Below are 17,215 nucleotides of genomic sequence, written 5' to 3' on the forward strand. Positions count from 1 at the left end.
ATACTTGTTCTCCCCACTGTATGTTTCTTGTGAAGGAGTTGCCAATAAACGGCGCGGTCCAAAGAACGCCTGTGTCCACTCGCCTCTACTGTATAACATATATCTACATATCTTACCCAAAATACAACAAGAGACACATAATTGCCACTTAAAGAAAGAAAACTTATATGTACTTATTGCTTATGTACTAAACTTATTATACTTATCGAAATATGTGTGGAGCACAAATAGCAATTTGCATTGCATTGTGAATACAGCATAAACGTCTCAAAACTACTAATTCTCCCACGTTTGGAAGAAATAACATGAGTATGGAACGGCGCTGCCCCCAAGCGGCCGGTGGCATTCTCTTCACTCTTAATGTCCATAAACGGCCACATTGTAACCTGAGGCAATATGCGAGATGGTCATTCCCTCAAGCGCCAGCAGAGGGCGGCAAAACTCCATAACAACAAGTGAGCGTTTCAGTGTACTGTCCTTTAAATCTTTCTGAGCGGGACATCTGCGTTAATTGCGTCAAATATTTTAACGTGATTAATTAAAAAAATTAATTAACACCCGTTAACGCGATAATTTTGACAGCCCTAATATATATATATATATATAGATAGATAGATAGATATATAGATATATAGATATAGATATATATAAAGTCAATTAAAGGCGATAACACTTTTCGGCCACCAGGCCCCCCCCCCTTAAAATCCGCTTATGTTTGAATCAGTGTAAATCTACTAGAAATAAGTGAAATTATTTGCCAGTGCTTCAACTAAATTTTACTCAGATATCTTGAAAGCAGAAAAATAGCTAGTGGAAAATAATCTTAACAGACTTATTTAGGCAGAAAGATTTTATATTTCATCTTTAAAAAAAAAACCAAAAAAAACTTGTTTGTCAGAAATGTTCTTAATTCAAGAATAGATCTTGTTCAAAACATTATTTGAAAGCATTTTTTTCTTGATTTAGGTGAAAAACGACCGACTTTTAGATTTTTGGCCTTAATAAGACGTTAATCTGTTAACTAGCCTTTAAAACTCAAAACAAGATGAAGAAAATTATTCGGCTAGATTGAAGAGAAATTATCAGATTAACACGTTATACTGTAATTTTGCGGTGTGATGTTTAGTATAAATCAATACAGATTTATTTTTGCATTAATTATTTAGCCTATCAATTAATTAGTAGGTTATTAATTGGTGAGAAATGTAGCCCTGACCGCCGTTCACCCAGTCTGTCCCCAGCAAAGAGCTCACATGCAGGTTTTGCGGTTATATCGTCGTCCCTACCAATATTGAGACCAAACCTCTGCCCTTGTGTTTGCATATTGGTGAGAGGAAACACATGAAGACGCACGTCATTTTTTTTCATATGCAAATTTCCCACTGATGTCACACAATTGCCCTCTAACGGTCAGTCTTGGTATCTTAAAAGGCTTTCTTGTAGTTCTGGTTGGCATGCTTGCACCTTAAAACTAATTTTCATGTTAGTTCAAACAAATACAATAAAAATTATGTAATTAATATGTTGTATTTTTATGAAAGCAAAACTTCCAGTATATAAATGTAGTCACACTCAAAATCAGACTTAAAATGCTTGCAAAATAGTTTGAATTAATAAAATAATATAAAGTCAAAAACTTTTGTCTTAGGCAAACTAAAAAAATAAAACGAAACGACGAAAGACAAACAGTAAAACAAATACAAATCTATGACTATAGAAATATAGATTTCCAAATTACCTATATGTGTATGAGTGTTTAAACATTAAAATTACAAGATCAATAAAATAAAAGGCTCTGGGGATTGAAATAAGTCATTTTGATGCACTAATGGCACTGTGTAGTCAACAGAGTGGATGCAAGTATGACATGCACATACATAAATAAATAAATAAATAAATAAATAAATAGAGCTATATACTGTCATAATTATACTGATAAAAACTAGAAATAGAAATTTCGTGTCCCAGAAATGCAGTTTAAATGTTTAAAAGGAATAATAGATTATTATGCATCTTGTCCATTATGTTGCCCACACGGTGGCAGCAATGCATCACACAGCGCATCATGAATTTGTCAGCTTACAAGTAACGCAATAAAATTGAAAGCCTCATTAAAGACATCGCAGACAACAGGCACAACAATAAACATACATACAAATACAGATGTCAATCAAAATGTGAGTTCAGTTCAGCTCCCAATGACGGGATTAATAAAATTTTGACTCTCATCCTGCGGGATTTCCCGAAATAATTCATGCTCTACGGCAATCACCTGCCGTTCCGCTGAATTAAGCGTCTACCAAAAAAAAAAAAAAAAAAAAAAATACATCAAATGGAGTTAAATCACTCAAGTCATGTCAAGGTTTCTCAAGAATATGTTGAGTTCATTCTCTTGAAGAGCTTATTAATGGGATGAGACTTGGCATAGGGAAGCACATACCAGTCATCGTTGGACAAATACAATTATTTTACATATTTGATTGATTATACAATGCCGGCCAAAAGTATTGGCACCCCAGAAATTCTGTCAGATAATGTTCAATTTGTCCCAGAAAATGATTGCAATTACAAATGCTTTGGGAGTAATATCTTCATTTAATTTGCTTGCAATGAAAAAACACAAAAGAGAATGGGAAAAAAATAAATAAATAATTATCATTTTACACAAAACTCCAAAAATGGTCCACACAAAAGTATTGGCAACCTCAGCGTAATACTTGGTAGCACAACTTAAAGACATAATAACTGCGAACAATCGCTTCTGGTATCCATCATTGAGTTTCTTACAATGCTCTGCTGGAATTTTAGACCATATTTTTGGGGGTTTGCTTCAGGTCTCTGAGATTTGAAGAGTGCCTTCTCCAAACTGCCATTTCCAGCTCTCTCCACAGGCGTTCAATGGCATTCAGGTCTGGACTCGTTGCTGGCCACTGTAGAAGTCTCCAGTGCTTTCTCACTAAACATTTTATAGTGCTTTTTGAGGTGTGTTTTGGGTCATTGTCCTTCTGGAAGACCCATGACCTCTGAGAGAGACCCAGCTTTCTCACACTGGGCCCTACATTATGCTGCAAAATTTGTTGGTAGTCTTCCGACTTCATAATGCCATGCACACGGTCAAGCAGTCCAGTGCCAGAGACAGCAAAGCAACGCCAAAACATTAGGGAACCTCTGCCATGTTTGACTGTGGGGGCCGTGTTCTTTTCTTTGAAGACCTTGTCTTTTTTCCAGTAAACTATGTTAACACATTTTCTCAAAAAGCTCTACTTTTGTCTCATCTGACCAGAGAACATTCATCCAAAATGTTTTTTGCTATCTCGAGTAAGTTTTGGCAAACTCCAGCCTGGCTTTTTTATGTCTCTGGGTCAGAAGTGGGGTTTTCCTGGGTATCCTACAGTAGAGTCCCTTTTCATTCAGACGCCAACGGATAGTACGGGTTGACACTGTTGAACTGTTGTACTTTAGCTACCAAGCTCCTGTCTTATGGAATCAGCTTCCAGCAAGTATTAAAGAAGCCGACACAGTCTGTACATTTCAAATTAGACTAAAAACGTTCCTATTTGACAAAGCTTATGGTCAGGCTAGTTGAAATCGGAATAGACTCACAGTTCAGTCTAAGCTGCACGAGAAGCTATAATGCTGGGGGAACTACAGCCACTGAGTCCTGTCCCCTTTTTCTCACTCTACCTACCTCTTGTCTTACTTTATTTCTCTCTTCTAATTTTAATATCTAGTTGACAAGTCTCTTCATCACTAGTCACCCGTGTCCCTTTTCCCCACTCCCCTCTGGGGAGGGGCTATTTTTCAGCCGCAGCCTCCTGACTATCCTGACCCCTGGCTGGATGGACGTTCTCATTGCCCCCCGTCTCATCTGGCTAGATGGACCTCCTCGTTTCTACATTCCATTGCATCTCTACAAACTGGACCTTCTGCTGCTAATACCCACCATCAGTCCTGGTGCCTGTCTGTCCTGGGAGTAGATCTCTCCTGACTGTGGTTCTCCCCAAGGTTTCTCATTTTTCCCAAAGGGTTTTTGGAGTTTTTCCTTGCCAACATGGAGGGTCTAAGGATGGGGGATGCCCAGGACTTGGACTTGAACTTTATCTAATTCATCTACTGTTTCTGACTGTGTATCATATTGACTCTGCAAAGCACTTTGAGACAACCTTGTTGTGATATAGGGCTATACAAATAAAATAGAATAGAATTCAATACCCTGGGACTGCAGGACAGCTTGAACTTGTTTGGATGTCAGTCGAGGTTCTTTATCCACCATCCGCACAATCTTTAGTTGAAATCTCTTGTCAATGTTTCTTTTCCGTCCACATCTAGGGAGGTTAGCCATAGTGCCATGGGTTTTACACTTATTAATGACACTGCGCACGGTAGACACAGGAGCATTCAGGTCTTTGGAGATGGACTTTTAGCCTTGAGATAACCCATGCTTGCTCACAATTTTGCTTCTCAAGTCCTCAGACAGTTCTTTGGTGTTCTTTCTTTTCTGCATACTCAGTGTGGTACACACAAGGACACATGACAGAGGTTGAGTCAACTTTAATCCATTTTAACTGGCTGCAAGTGAGATTTAGTTATTGCCACCACCTGTTATGTGTCACGGGTAAGTAACAGGTGCTGTTAATTACATAAATTAGAGAAGCATCACGTGATTTTTCAAAGGGTGCCAATACTTTTGTCCGGCCCATTTTTAGAGTTTAGTGTAAAATGATAATGATTATTTATTTATTTATTTATTTATTTAATTCTTTTTGGGGTTTTTTTCATTGCAAGCAAAGCAAATAAAGATATTGCTACCGAAGCATTTGTAATTGCAATCATTTTCTGGGAGAGATTGAGCATTATCTGACAGAATTGCAGGGGTGCCAATACTTTTTGGCCAGCAGTGTATATTTTGACAGTCGACCGATGTGTGATGGTGTATGTGCCTAATACACCGAATCACTGTGTTTGAGAGCAGGTGGGAGCACCTTTTTACTGGAAACAACACTAAGGAGAAACAATCATGTTCCTCGAGAAAAAACAAAAAAAAAACATAAAAGTGTGCAGATTCATTGTGAAAGCTGTTGCCTCCAGCTGGAGATTGATGTTGAAAACGTGTTTATTGTGTTGACAACTATTTTATGCTGATTGCTAATTATCCACTTTCGTCATGTTGGAGCCTGGAGTGTTTATTTAGGCAAATGCGTAATATCACACAAAGATTGAATAAAGGGAGTCGTTATTTTTATGTATAAGCACTAATGCATTTTGCAGTGTTTAATATAATTTCCCTGGGAATGGTTTGCATATATTTAAGGGTTTTTTGAAAACAAACAATGGAGCAACATAGACAACAGCAAAGAATGAATAAATCAATACGGATGTTTTCTTAATCATCTGTTCTGAATAACAAGGAGTGCACATCAGAAGGAGCAGATTAATGTCAATTGGTTGTTTAATTATTTTACATTCTTTAATTATTTCATCGTAAAAGGTACAATATTCAAGAGTGCTTTTTTTATTAGGGTTGTTCCGATCATGTTTTTTTGCTCCCGATCCGATCCTGATATTTCCCGATCCGATTGCTTTTTTTTTGCTCCCGATTCAATTCCAATCATTCCCGATAATTTTTCCCGATCATATACATTTTGGCAATGCATTAAGAAAAAAATGAATAAAACTCGGACGAATATATACATTCAACATACAGTACTGTATTTGTTTATTATGACAAATCCTCAAGATGGCATTTACATTATTAACATTCTTTCTGTGAGAGGGATCCACGGATAGAAAGACTTGTGATTTTGTATATTGTGACTAAATATTGCCATCTAGTGTATTTGTTGAGCTTTCTGTAAATGATACTGAAGGCCATGCCCAAATGCATGATGGTAAGTGGAACCATGACAAGTGGACCCATAACTGTGCGTAGTGCTACCAATTCATATATCTTCTCTGCGATGGGATACAACAAAAGGTGTTAAGAAAAAGATCAATTGTTACCTTGCTTCCCCACATTGCTTCCCATGATATTTCTAATCGTAGGGAGAGGGATTGTAAGGCTTTAGCCCAGACATGTCCAAAGTCCGGCCCGGGGGCCAAATGCGGCCCGCGGTCAAATTTCATCCGGCCCCCAGCCTCTGTCATAAAATCAATTACGTCTGGCCTGCACAGACTTAATAAATTGGTCAGCAGTGCTGCTACCAGCATACGAAGTAGCTTACACACTAAATGCTGCTCCACATTTACCCGCTAAAAGGCAGCAGCACTCTAAACAACATTACCCCATGTAACACTTCCAATTTTCTAAAATGGCGACAATCAACAAAAAAAAAAGAAAGTTGACTACGACGGCCGACGCTTCAAGGATAGGTGGAAATTGGACTATTTCTTCACTAAAATACGCAGCAACTCGGTCTGCCTCATTTGCAAAGAGACAGTAGCTGTTTTTAAAAAGTTCAATGTGAGGCAATAATACCAAACAAGACACTCTGACATGTACGACAAGATGATAGGGAAGATACGCAGCGAGTAATTGAAGCAAACTTGAAGCTAGTTTAATTTCACAGCAGCAGTATTTCGCAACAGCCCGAGAGTCAAAAGAGAACGCCACAAAGGCTAGTTGCGAGATTGTTGAAATTATTAATCAAAAAACTAATAAAGCAAATGTGACACACAGAATGGCTTACTAAAATTTGCTTAAATATATTGTTCTACGTAAAGGACGTCAGCCAAGGTCGGCCCCCCACATTTTTACCACACCAAATCTGGCCCCGTTTGCAAAAAGTTTGGACACCCCTGCTTTAGCCAATTAAAATAAGGCTGCCAAAATTAACTCTACTCATTTTACGCTGCCTTTTAGCTCTCTATATAAGCAAAAAGGCACCATTACAAATGGAGCGCGACAATGCGTGAGTGGGTCGTGCAGCACATGCACTAATTGCGTTAAATATTTTAACGTGATACTTTTTTTTTTTTTTTTAATTAATTACCGCCGTTATTGGGATAAATTTGATAACCCTACCTTAAGCCTAAACTAAAGACTCTGGATAAGTGTAACATATTATGTATGTAACGTTAAATACAATTAGAAAACAATTAAAAAATATATATATATATTAAAAAAAGGTATGTCCGATATTTTTTTGCCGATTCCGATACTTTGAAAATGACATGATCGGACCCGATCGGACCCGATCGATCGGGACATCTCTAGTTTTTATTATTAAAAACACATCATTCTAAAGACCTTTGTTGCATTTTTTAGAGTAGGGTGGAACAGATTACTGTCATTTAAATTTAAATGGAAAAAAGAACATTTGACATATGATTGTTTTGAGAATATTCACAGGACAGGTCAAACTCATATCTCAACCCACTGAATGGTTCTAAATTTGATTCAAATAAGCATTTTCTCTTCAAACCTTAAATTTCAGCTTTACAAGTGCTACATCTGCTTGACAGGCAGTGTGTGCCAAGGCACAATGTAATTACATCCATTTAAGGGTGAATTTAAATCTGAGGTGCAGTGTTTAATTATCTACCAGATGAACTGATTAATCTGGGTTTGGCGTCAACTGTATTTGAGTGGAGGCTTATTTGGTATACAGTGATCCCTCGTTTTTCGCGGTTAATAGGGAAAGCGCCCTCCATCCACCCACCCCCCCACGATAATCGAAAATCCGCTAAGTAGAGGTGGAGCCTATTAGGGCCCGAGCACCAACAGGCCTATTGGAATGCAAATGTTTTTTGTTTTTTTTGTTTTTTTTTTTTTATCATGGCAAATGAAAATGGCCAATTTGGAGGCCTGAACATACTCAAACTCACCAAAATTTACTCATACATGCGGCTTCGCGTACATTTCGATAATTTTGCCACCTTGCCAAAAAAACGGAACAAAATAGCTCAGTGGCGCCCTCTTGAATTTTTAAAAACGGCCTTTCCATCTAGGTTTTTTCAAGGTAGAGTGATGGAATCTGGGGAATTGATACGTTGTCCAAAGCTGCTCCAAAAAGAGTCTTGCACCAGTATTCCAAACCCAACAGCAAATCGGGTATTTTACATTTGAATGTTAAAAAACATGCAATTTTAGTCGATAAACAGCGTGCACATATGAGACCATAGCGCCTAGACAGTTAGTTGGATCCTCCTCAAAATTGGTGAGACTGTTCATAAGACACATGAGATGTTAAGTTATCAAAATGGTGAGTTTTCATTCACAGACCTGGGCGGGGTACCTAAGTCCGGCTTTTTTTCTTTTTTTTTTCAGGGTTAGGTTCTCATTAGATAATTATAGGGGGGTGACCTGCCACCACCCCAACCAGCATGCCGTCCGAGTGCGACAAGCGAGGGCCCGTTCAGTCCTGCTTGCAGGGCTAGTTTAGTTTTGTTATTATTATTTGGTGTGATCACTGTATTCGAATTTAGCATTGGAAAGATACATATAATACTTATTTTCCCATTTTGTTTCCCTAAGTATAATTTAAGGATTAGGGTTTAGTTTTAAACATGTTACTGTCCCACCGAATTATTTTAAAACAAGAATAACATAGCAAATGCATCTTTATTAAATGCTTCATTGAGTGAATCCACTCAAATCCGCTTACGCTGCTCACTTACACACACACAATGAGTCACCACAGCACACTACCGCTAGTGTTTAACAAGCTCAACGAGCTCATACATTCGACGCCTTTCAAGACTGGCGCTCCCAAGCTTCTCTGGCAAGATCAAAGCTTCAGAGCTGTCACTCATCATTAACTTTAACAAGCAGCTGCTTGATGAGCAACAAAAGCAGCAGGAGGAAGAGGTGATTGGCTGTATGTGATTGGGACAGATCTATAAAATACTATATTTGTTTGTTTATTTATTTATTGAAAAAAAGACTGAGGGCGAAGTCTGAACCGCAAAGTAGTGAAGGATCACTGTATCAAGACACTTTTTTGGAAGAATGCTTTGATATCCTGTACGCATGTCCGAAAGGTGTGCACACTAGTAGACCCTGTTGAACCTATCAATCCAAGAAGTAACTAGAGCATGATTATACGTATTCAACATAGGATGAACCTTTGCAAAATTGAGATTCAGCTTTTACAAATTCAGCAATTCATTGAATTCTTATGGAGAACTTATTCTGTTATTTGCTAGAACATCTACTCAGGAGAAAGAGACTAATTTAATATGCAATATTTGTGTTTGTGCTAGTGCTAGCACAAGTGCAAACGTCCACACAATACCATAAAAAACAATTTCGAGTCCTACCAAACGGCCGGTCCGGGACAAAATCAAGACTTTTTGGAGTTGAGACTGAGACCAGACCAAGAAATGTGGGCTCGAGATCAAGTCTGATCTTGAGTTTCAGTAAGTGCTTACAGTGTCACACGTCTGCAAATCTCTTCCACCACTTCCTGTGAGCCGTCAACCACAGCAAACGACGTGACAACTCACATATTACATGACTTCCCATGCCTTTTTGCAATCATATAGTAAATGATTGTATGCAGCTTACAGTTTCTCATTTCACACGATACGGACAAAATAATTAAAGGTATCAAGAAAGAAGAAGTCTCGCTGCAACATTGAGAGAGAGAAAAAAAGAATGATGCCTACAAAGAAAAGAACACAGTGACATGGTGGAGGTCCAATGATGCTTTGGCGTAGTTTTGCTGTCTCTCGCACTGGGTGCCTTGACAGTGTGCAAGGAGTCATGAAATATGGTGACTATCAAAATGTTTTTTGCCGGAATGTAGGGTGTAGTGTCACAAAACTGGGTCTGCCACAGAGGTCATGATCCAACAGGACAATGACCCAAAAAAATACCTCAAATAGCACCAAAAAGTGGTTGGATACAAGGCGCTGGAGAATTCTGAGGTGGCCATTGATGAGTCCTAAACCATATTTAATACTATGGAGAGATCTCAAAATTGCTGTTGCTCGAAGGCACCCTTCAAATCTGAGAGACCTGGAACAGTTCGCAAAAGAAGAGTGGTCCAAAATACCATCTGAGAGGTGCACGAAACTTGTTGATGGTTATAGGAAGCGATTGCTTTCTGTTATTCCTTCTAAAACAAGGGTCCCCAACTTTTTTTGCACCACGGACCGGTGTTATTTGGGTCTTTTTTTCATGGACAGGTGTTCTGACAAATTTTGCAACCCATCAAAAATTGCAACGACGCGGTTCTGCGCATGCGCGTAACGTTAACCATAGCCGCAAAATGCGCAAATGCAGCCATTCCAAAGTAAACACTACAAACTTTCTTGAAAGAATATGAACTTACGTTTGATCATGGAAGGACTTGTAGAAAAGTTCTCAGATACATCCTGCCATGTAAGCTGCACTCAACAACTATACACCGCTCTCACCATTAAAGACTTCGCCTTGTCGTTAAACATTAATTAAGAAGCCCACTTCACAAAGATACAATGTTGGAAATTGTAGCAAGGATTTCAAAGCTCTCGTAGCGACGTCAGGATATTCCAGAATGACTTTAATCCAGAACCTCGGTAGAGTTGTTGTCTCAAATGTACGTTTAATAAGGTCGCCGTCATTTGCGATCTCTACAAGTTGATCTTCCTGTTGCACAGACATGCTCGAATCACTCGGTTTATTCACAAACGGGTCACAAATCCAGTCCTTCGCCGTTCGTGGGTCTTCGAGGTTGTAGGCTCGTCAGGTGCCCTTTTCGCCGTAAAAATATCTCCAAAGATGTCTGTTTTCCAGTCATCTTCGCTCGTGTGGGGGCTAATTATTTCCGGGAACACATGTGCTGCGCCTGCGGCCTAGCAATACGTTATTATCATGGACAAGCGCACATAGATATATTATATACACAAACAAGATGTACTACTAGCAGTCCAATCAATGGATTTCTATGACGACATTCTAATCTATCCCGTAGTATTATATCTAGAGTAGACAGGGATATTGGTGTGTTAAGCAGGGGCACAGGGTTAATTCAGCCAGAAAGCAGTCGTTATAAAATTATTTCAATGCAGTCCGGTAGCAAATGCGCCACGGACCGATACCGGTCCGCGTCCCGGCAGATGGGGACCCCTGGACTAACAGACTAGCATTGTACTTCGACATATTTACGTAAAATAAATGCTAACTGCATTTTTTTTTTTTTTGCTTTTAACCAAGAATCAAGGCCGTTTTACATCCATATCTATAAAGAATTCAGGGATTTAAACATTTATTCCTACAAATGTCAGCCACAGTGGGTTAAAGACTAGCGGCACATTCGACATATTTACAAATAAATGCAAAATAAATGCTAACTGCTCGTTTTTTTTTGTTTTGTTTTTTTTTTTTGCTTTTTACCCAGAATCGAGACTGTTTATATATATATATATATATATATATATATATATATATATGGAGAGAGAGAGAGAGAAAGAATTCAGGGATTTAAGCATTTATTCCCAAAAAATTCAACGTAAAAAGCTCTATGTTGTGATAAGGCGGCGCCACAGTGGCTGAAAGGCTACCAGCGCATTTGAGATATTTACGTAAAATAAATGCTAACTGCTCGTTTTTTGTTTTTGTTTTTTTTGCTTTTAACCAAGAATCGAGACTATTCTATGTTAATACCTACCGTATTTTTCGGACTACAAGTCGCACCTGGGTATAAGTCGCACCAGCCATAAAATGCCCAACGAAGAGAAAAAAAACATAAGTCGCACCGGAGTATAAGTCGCATTTTGGGGGGAAATTGACTTGATAAAATCCAACACATAGAACAGATATGTCATCTTGAAAGGCAATTTAATATAAAAATACAATAGAGAACAACATGCTGAATAAATGTACAGTATACAGTGCATGAACAATGAAATGAGAATATACTGTCCTCACCAGGACGCTACGGCTCGGTCCCGGCTATACAGCGAACTCCCAAATGACGATGCTGGACGTCCGTATAATTTGCTGAATCAATTTGGTCCTCGATACCAAACAGGTTCGCATCAAAGTAAGGAAAAAAGATAATTAGGTGCCCTTAGAGCAATGACATTAAACGGTTAGCATGCGTTCGCTAGCATTAGCACATCGTTCAAACAACCACACAACTGGCTCTAAGTGTCCGATCGCGAGTGGAAAACACACAACAACAACAGAAAAGATTATACACACAGGCGTTGCCTCTGTAGAGATATTTTAAAAGCATAAACAATGAACGTAGGTTCGCAGCCGTGTCTCTCTCTCTTGCTAACTCGCCCACTCACTCACAGCTACGTAGCTGTCCGTCTTCTTCTGGCGTGTGAGTGCTCTTCTTCACGTAAACAAGTGCGAGTGCGCCCCCACGTGGGCGTGAAAGCGCCACAAACTAAAAGCATGCATTTCAATATAAAAAAGTCAATAATACAATTGAATACACATTGCCAAAGGCAGAACGCGAACGTGGCCATAGCTATTAAGAGTTATTCAGATAATAACTATAGCATAAAGAACATGCTAACAAGTTTACCAAACCATCAGTGTCACTCCAAAACACCACAATAACATGTGAAATGATATCATAATGTGTTAATAATTTCACACATAAGTCGCTCCTGAGTATAAGTCGCACCCCCAGGCAAAATATGAAAAAAAAAACGCGACTCATAGTCCGAAAAATATGGTATATAGAATTCAGGGATTTAAGCATTTATTCCCAAAAATTTCAATGTAAAAAGCTCTTTGTTGTGATAAGAGGGCGCCACAGTGGCATAAAGACTAGCAGTACATTCGACATATTTACGTAAAATAAATGTTAACAGCCCGTTTTTTTTTTTTTTTTTTTTTTTTTTTTTTTTTTTTTTGCTTTTCACCAATAATCGAGACTGTTTTATGTTCATATCTATATAGAATTCAGGGATTTAAACATTTATTCCAATAAATTTCAACATATAAACCTTTTTGTTGTGATAAGGCAGAGCCACAGTGGCTTAAAGACTACCAGTACATTCGACATATTTACGTAAAATAACAGCTAACTGCCCGTTTTTTTTTTTGTTTTTTGTTTTTTTTTGCTTTTAACCAAGAATCGTGACTATTTTACGTCCATAGCAATAAAGAATTCAGGGATTTAAACATTTATTCTCCAAAATTTCAACGTAAAAAGCTCTTTGTTGTGATAAGAGGGTGCCACAGTGGCTTAAAGACTAGCAGCACATTCGACATATTTACATAAAATAACAGCTAATTTCCCTTTTTTTTTTTTTTTTTTTTTTTTTTTTTTTTTGCTTTTCACCAAGAATTGAGACTGTTTTACGTCCATATCTATAAAGAATTCAGGGATTTAAGCATTTATTCACAAGAATTTGCAACGTAAAACGCTCTTTGTGTGCATTTCCACTCGGTCAGCTTTGACGGAGATAGGCCCCCTGTTAATCGGCCCCGCGGCCTGTGTCCCGTCAGTATCATTATGAAATCTATGGATAATATAGGAACTACAAGACAACTCACCGATCTCTTTTCCCAGGCCAGATCGTAAGACTGCACCGGCAGATGAGACCACGGCGCAGGTCTTGAAGCTGCTCTGACCCTGGGAACTGTGCAGCTGCCCCAGCGGAAGGGATGGCACAAGGTGGGCCCATCCCAGTGAGGAGAATGGCTTCTCCGACCCGTCTATCGTACTCAGCCGGGCCTTAGCCTTCATCTGACAAAGCAGTTCCTTGGCACTTCGAGAGGCCTGGCGGGGCCCCTTGTAGGCCACGTGGTGTGTGTTGGCCTCCATGTATTTTTTTTGAGCTCGCTGCAGCCAAGGGTCTAGCATGTCAACGGACAAGCGTCCCTTCCACAAGAGTTTCAAAACTGATGCAGACTTCTCTACAGTTACGTTTTCTCTCTCATCTTCTTCCTCTCCTCCAGGGTGATGTGCTCTTCTCACATGGTTTTGATATTCCATTGTTTGGGAAGTTCTCTCGTGACTCTGGAGCACTGGGTCTGAGTGAGAATCCACATTCTCCGTGCCAAAGGAAGACCAAGCCGCTAGACTCTGCGGGTCCATGTAGTCCTGCCGGTTCATCTCCTCGCTGCCATAGTTGGCGTAGGGTGCACTGTTAGGGTTGCGGCTCGTCTCCACGCTGGAGGTCACAGAGCTGCTTTGAGGCTCAGGATCTCGCACGTCTCCCGGCGAAGTCGGGGTTGAACCAGAGACTCCGATGGCATTTTGCTGATGGGAGGCCGGAATGGAGGACAGACGGCGGGTGTCAGGAGCGTGGTAGAGCAGGGAGCCAATGGAGGTAAGGGAACTGTTGACCTGGGCGTCCAGGAAATAGGAGAAAAAAACCCAGAAAACCCAGGCCAGCATTCCCACCAATGTGAGCCTCCGCCACTGCCTCATGCTGGACTTCATTACGAAGAAGCATTCACCGACATCAAGGCCCTGCAGCTGGAACAGGAGAAGGGAGATGGGAAAGAGTGGGGGAGGGCAGGGGTCAACCCGGACAAAATGAAAAAATTTAGTGGTGGGAACACACAAAAACATGCAAATTTATGCTATCCAATATCTGCCAGTATTGTATAGAAAAAGGCTAAATTCAGGGTTTCCCCGACACATAATAGATTGTGGCGCACCGCCACCACGCCTTACAAATGCGATGTCTAATTTTTTTATTTAAAGATATTTAAACATTTATTATATATATATCAGGGTTCACTAAATCCGGACCTCGGTGCCACTTTTCCTGTCGTGTTTTCGATTGTCTCTCTCCTCCAACACACCTGAATCAAAATAATCCGGATCATTATCAAGCTTCTGGAGAGGTTGCTGATGACATAATCATTTGATTCAGGTGTGTTAGGGGAGAGAGAGACGTGGAAAACACGACAGGAAAAGTGGCACCGAGGTCCGGATTCAGTGAACCCTGATATATATAATTTAACATGACGTCTAAATGAATATATTATATATAAAAAGTCCCAATTGATCGGGATGCCGATTGATCGGACATGCCTTTTTTATTTATTTATTTTTTATTTATATCGTTTTCTAATTGTATTTAACGTTACAGTCAAAATGTCTTACACTCATCCAGAGTAGTTTTGGCTTAAAGTAGGGCTATCAAATTTATTGCGTTAACAACGGTAATTCATTTTTTTAAATTAATCACATTAAGTAATTAACACATGCGCTGCACGATCCACTCGCGCATTGTCGCGTTCAATCTATAAAGACGCCATTTTACCTATGGATAGCGCTAAAAGGCAGGCTATAATGAGTAGAGAGAATTTTGACAACCTTTGGAGCCATTTTTTATGTGGCTAAAGCCTTACAATACCTTTTTAAAAATAACGTGGGAGGCAATGTGGGGAAGAAAGTAATTGATCATTTTCTTAAGACCCTATGTTATTTCCCAACGCAGAGAACATATATCAATTGGTGCCCCTACGCACAGTCATGGTTGCACTTCCCATCATGCATTTGGGCAGAAGTTAAATGGCTGCAGTATCATTTACTGAAAGCTCAACGAATACACTAGATGGCAATATTTAGTCACAATATACAAAGTCACATTTATCCTTTAAGAATTACAAGTCTTTCTATGCGTGGATCCCTCTCACAGAAAGAATGTCAATAATGTAAATGCCATCTTGAGGATTTATTGTCATGATAAACAAATACAGTACTTATGTACTGCATGTTGAATGTATATATTCGTCCGAGTTTTATTCATTTTTATCTTAATGCATTGCCAAAATGTATATGATGGGGAAAAATTATCGGGAATGATTGGAATTGAATCGGGAGCACAAAAAAAAAGCAATCGGATCGGGAAATATCGGGATCGGCAGATACTCAAACTAAAACGATCGGGATCGGATCGGGAGCAAAAAAACATGATCGGAACAACCCTAGTTCAGACACATATTCCCCAAAAAAAGACGGCGAAATATAACTATTAACTAAATTGTGAATGCATTAAAAAACATTAGCTCAAACAAAAACTTACATTGGTCTTAACGGGGAGCGGTTGGATTCAGCCATGTGAAAAGAGACAGGCCAGAGGGCAGTGTATCCACCCTTATCACCCTTATATAAATGCAAACACTTTCAAAATAAACCATTACAACACCACTTTAATTAAACGAATACTCGAAGCAACAAAATTTTATTTAATATTTTTTTTCCTAATCGAATACTCGATTTAATCGATTAATAGTTGCAGCACTATTAAGCACAGACCTTTAAAGGCTAAAACAACATTGCAAATTCTCTCTTGTCAGGATAAGAAGACAAATCTTACCGTGTGTGTCTCAAAACAAGCAATGGGGAGACTGGAAAGGACACTAAACTAGTGGGTGGTTTGGGGGGGGGTCGCAGCACGTTACATGAGTGACACAACCAGGCAGGCTAACTACACATAAAATGTCAAACATTGTGAACATGGGACGAAAACTATGGCGCATTTTCGTCTCGTTCTCGTCTCCTCAGACGAAAACTGGCATTCATGTCGTTAAGTTTTAGTCTCTTAAGATACGTTTTTAGCTCGTTATAGTCCCGTCATCGTCAGGAAAAAATTGTTTGTCGACGAAATATTTTCGTTATAGTCATCGTTGACGAAAACAACACTGCTTGCTAGCTAGCACAACTATTCTCCCAGTCCAAACCAAACAGGTTATCACCTCCAGAGTGCATTACGCGCTAAACATGGCACTCTCCGTAGGTTAAAACTAGGGCTGTCAAACGATTAAAATTTTTAATCAAGTTAATTACAGCTTAAAAATTAATTAATCATAATTAATCACAATTCAAACCATCTATAATATATGCAATATTTGTCTGTAAATTATTGTTGGAACGGAAAGACACAAGACATTCAACATACGGTACATAAATACTGTATTTGTTTATTATAACAATAAATCAACAAGATGGCATTAACATCATTAACATTCTGTTAAAGCGATCCATGGGTCGAAAGACTTGTAGTTCTTAAAAGATAAATGTTAGTACAAGTTATAGAAATTTTATATTAAAGCCCCTCTTAATGTTTTTGTTTTAATAAAATTTGTAAAATTATCAATCAAAAAATAAACTAGTAGCTCGCCATTGTTGATGTCAATAATTACACAATGCTCAAGGTGCTGCACCCAAGCGCCAGCAGAGGGCGAAAAAACCAAAAACACAAGTAACAAGTGTTGTCACTGTGCTGTCATTTTAATCTGTTTGAGCGGGGCATCTGCGTTAATTGCGTCAAATATTTTAACGTGATTAATTTAAAAAAATTAATTACC

The 17,215-nt window shown here is 39.0% G+C and overlaps 1 protein-coding gene across 1 annotated transcript in view; it reads right to left on the reverse strand.

The window, feature by feature from the left end:
* st6gal2a (ST6 beta-galactosamide alpha-2,6-sialyltranferase 2a) overlaps positions 1–17,215 on the reverse strand; it is a 138,437-nt gene that overhangs the window by 64,351 nt on the left and 56,871 nt on the right. The window contains exon 3 of the mRNA XM_057851664.1: positions 13,442–14,369. Within this exon, the coding sequence (XP_057707647.1) occupies positions 13,442–14,333 (892 nt within the window). The 5' untranslated portion in view covers positions 14,334–14,369. The remainder of the gene's footprint in view (positions 1–13,441; positions 14,370–17,215) is intronic.

Source organism: Corythoichthys intestinalis, chromosome 12 (assembly GCF_030265065.1).
Source record: "Corythoichthys intestinalis isolate RoL2023-P3 chromosome 12, ASM3026506v1, whole genome shotgun sequence".
Lineage (NCBI taxonomy): Eukaryota > Metazoa > Chordata > Actinopteri > Syngnathiformes > Syngnathidae > Corythoichthys > Corythoichthys intestinalis.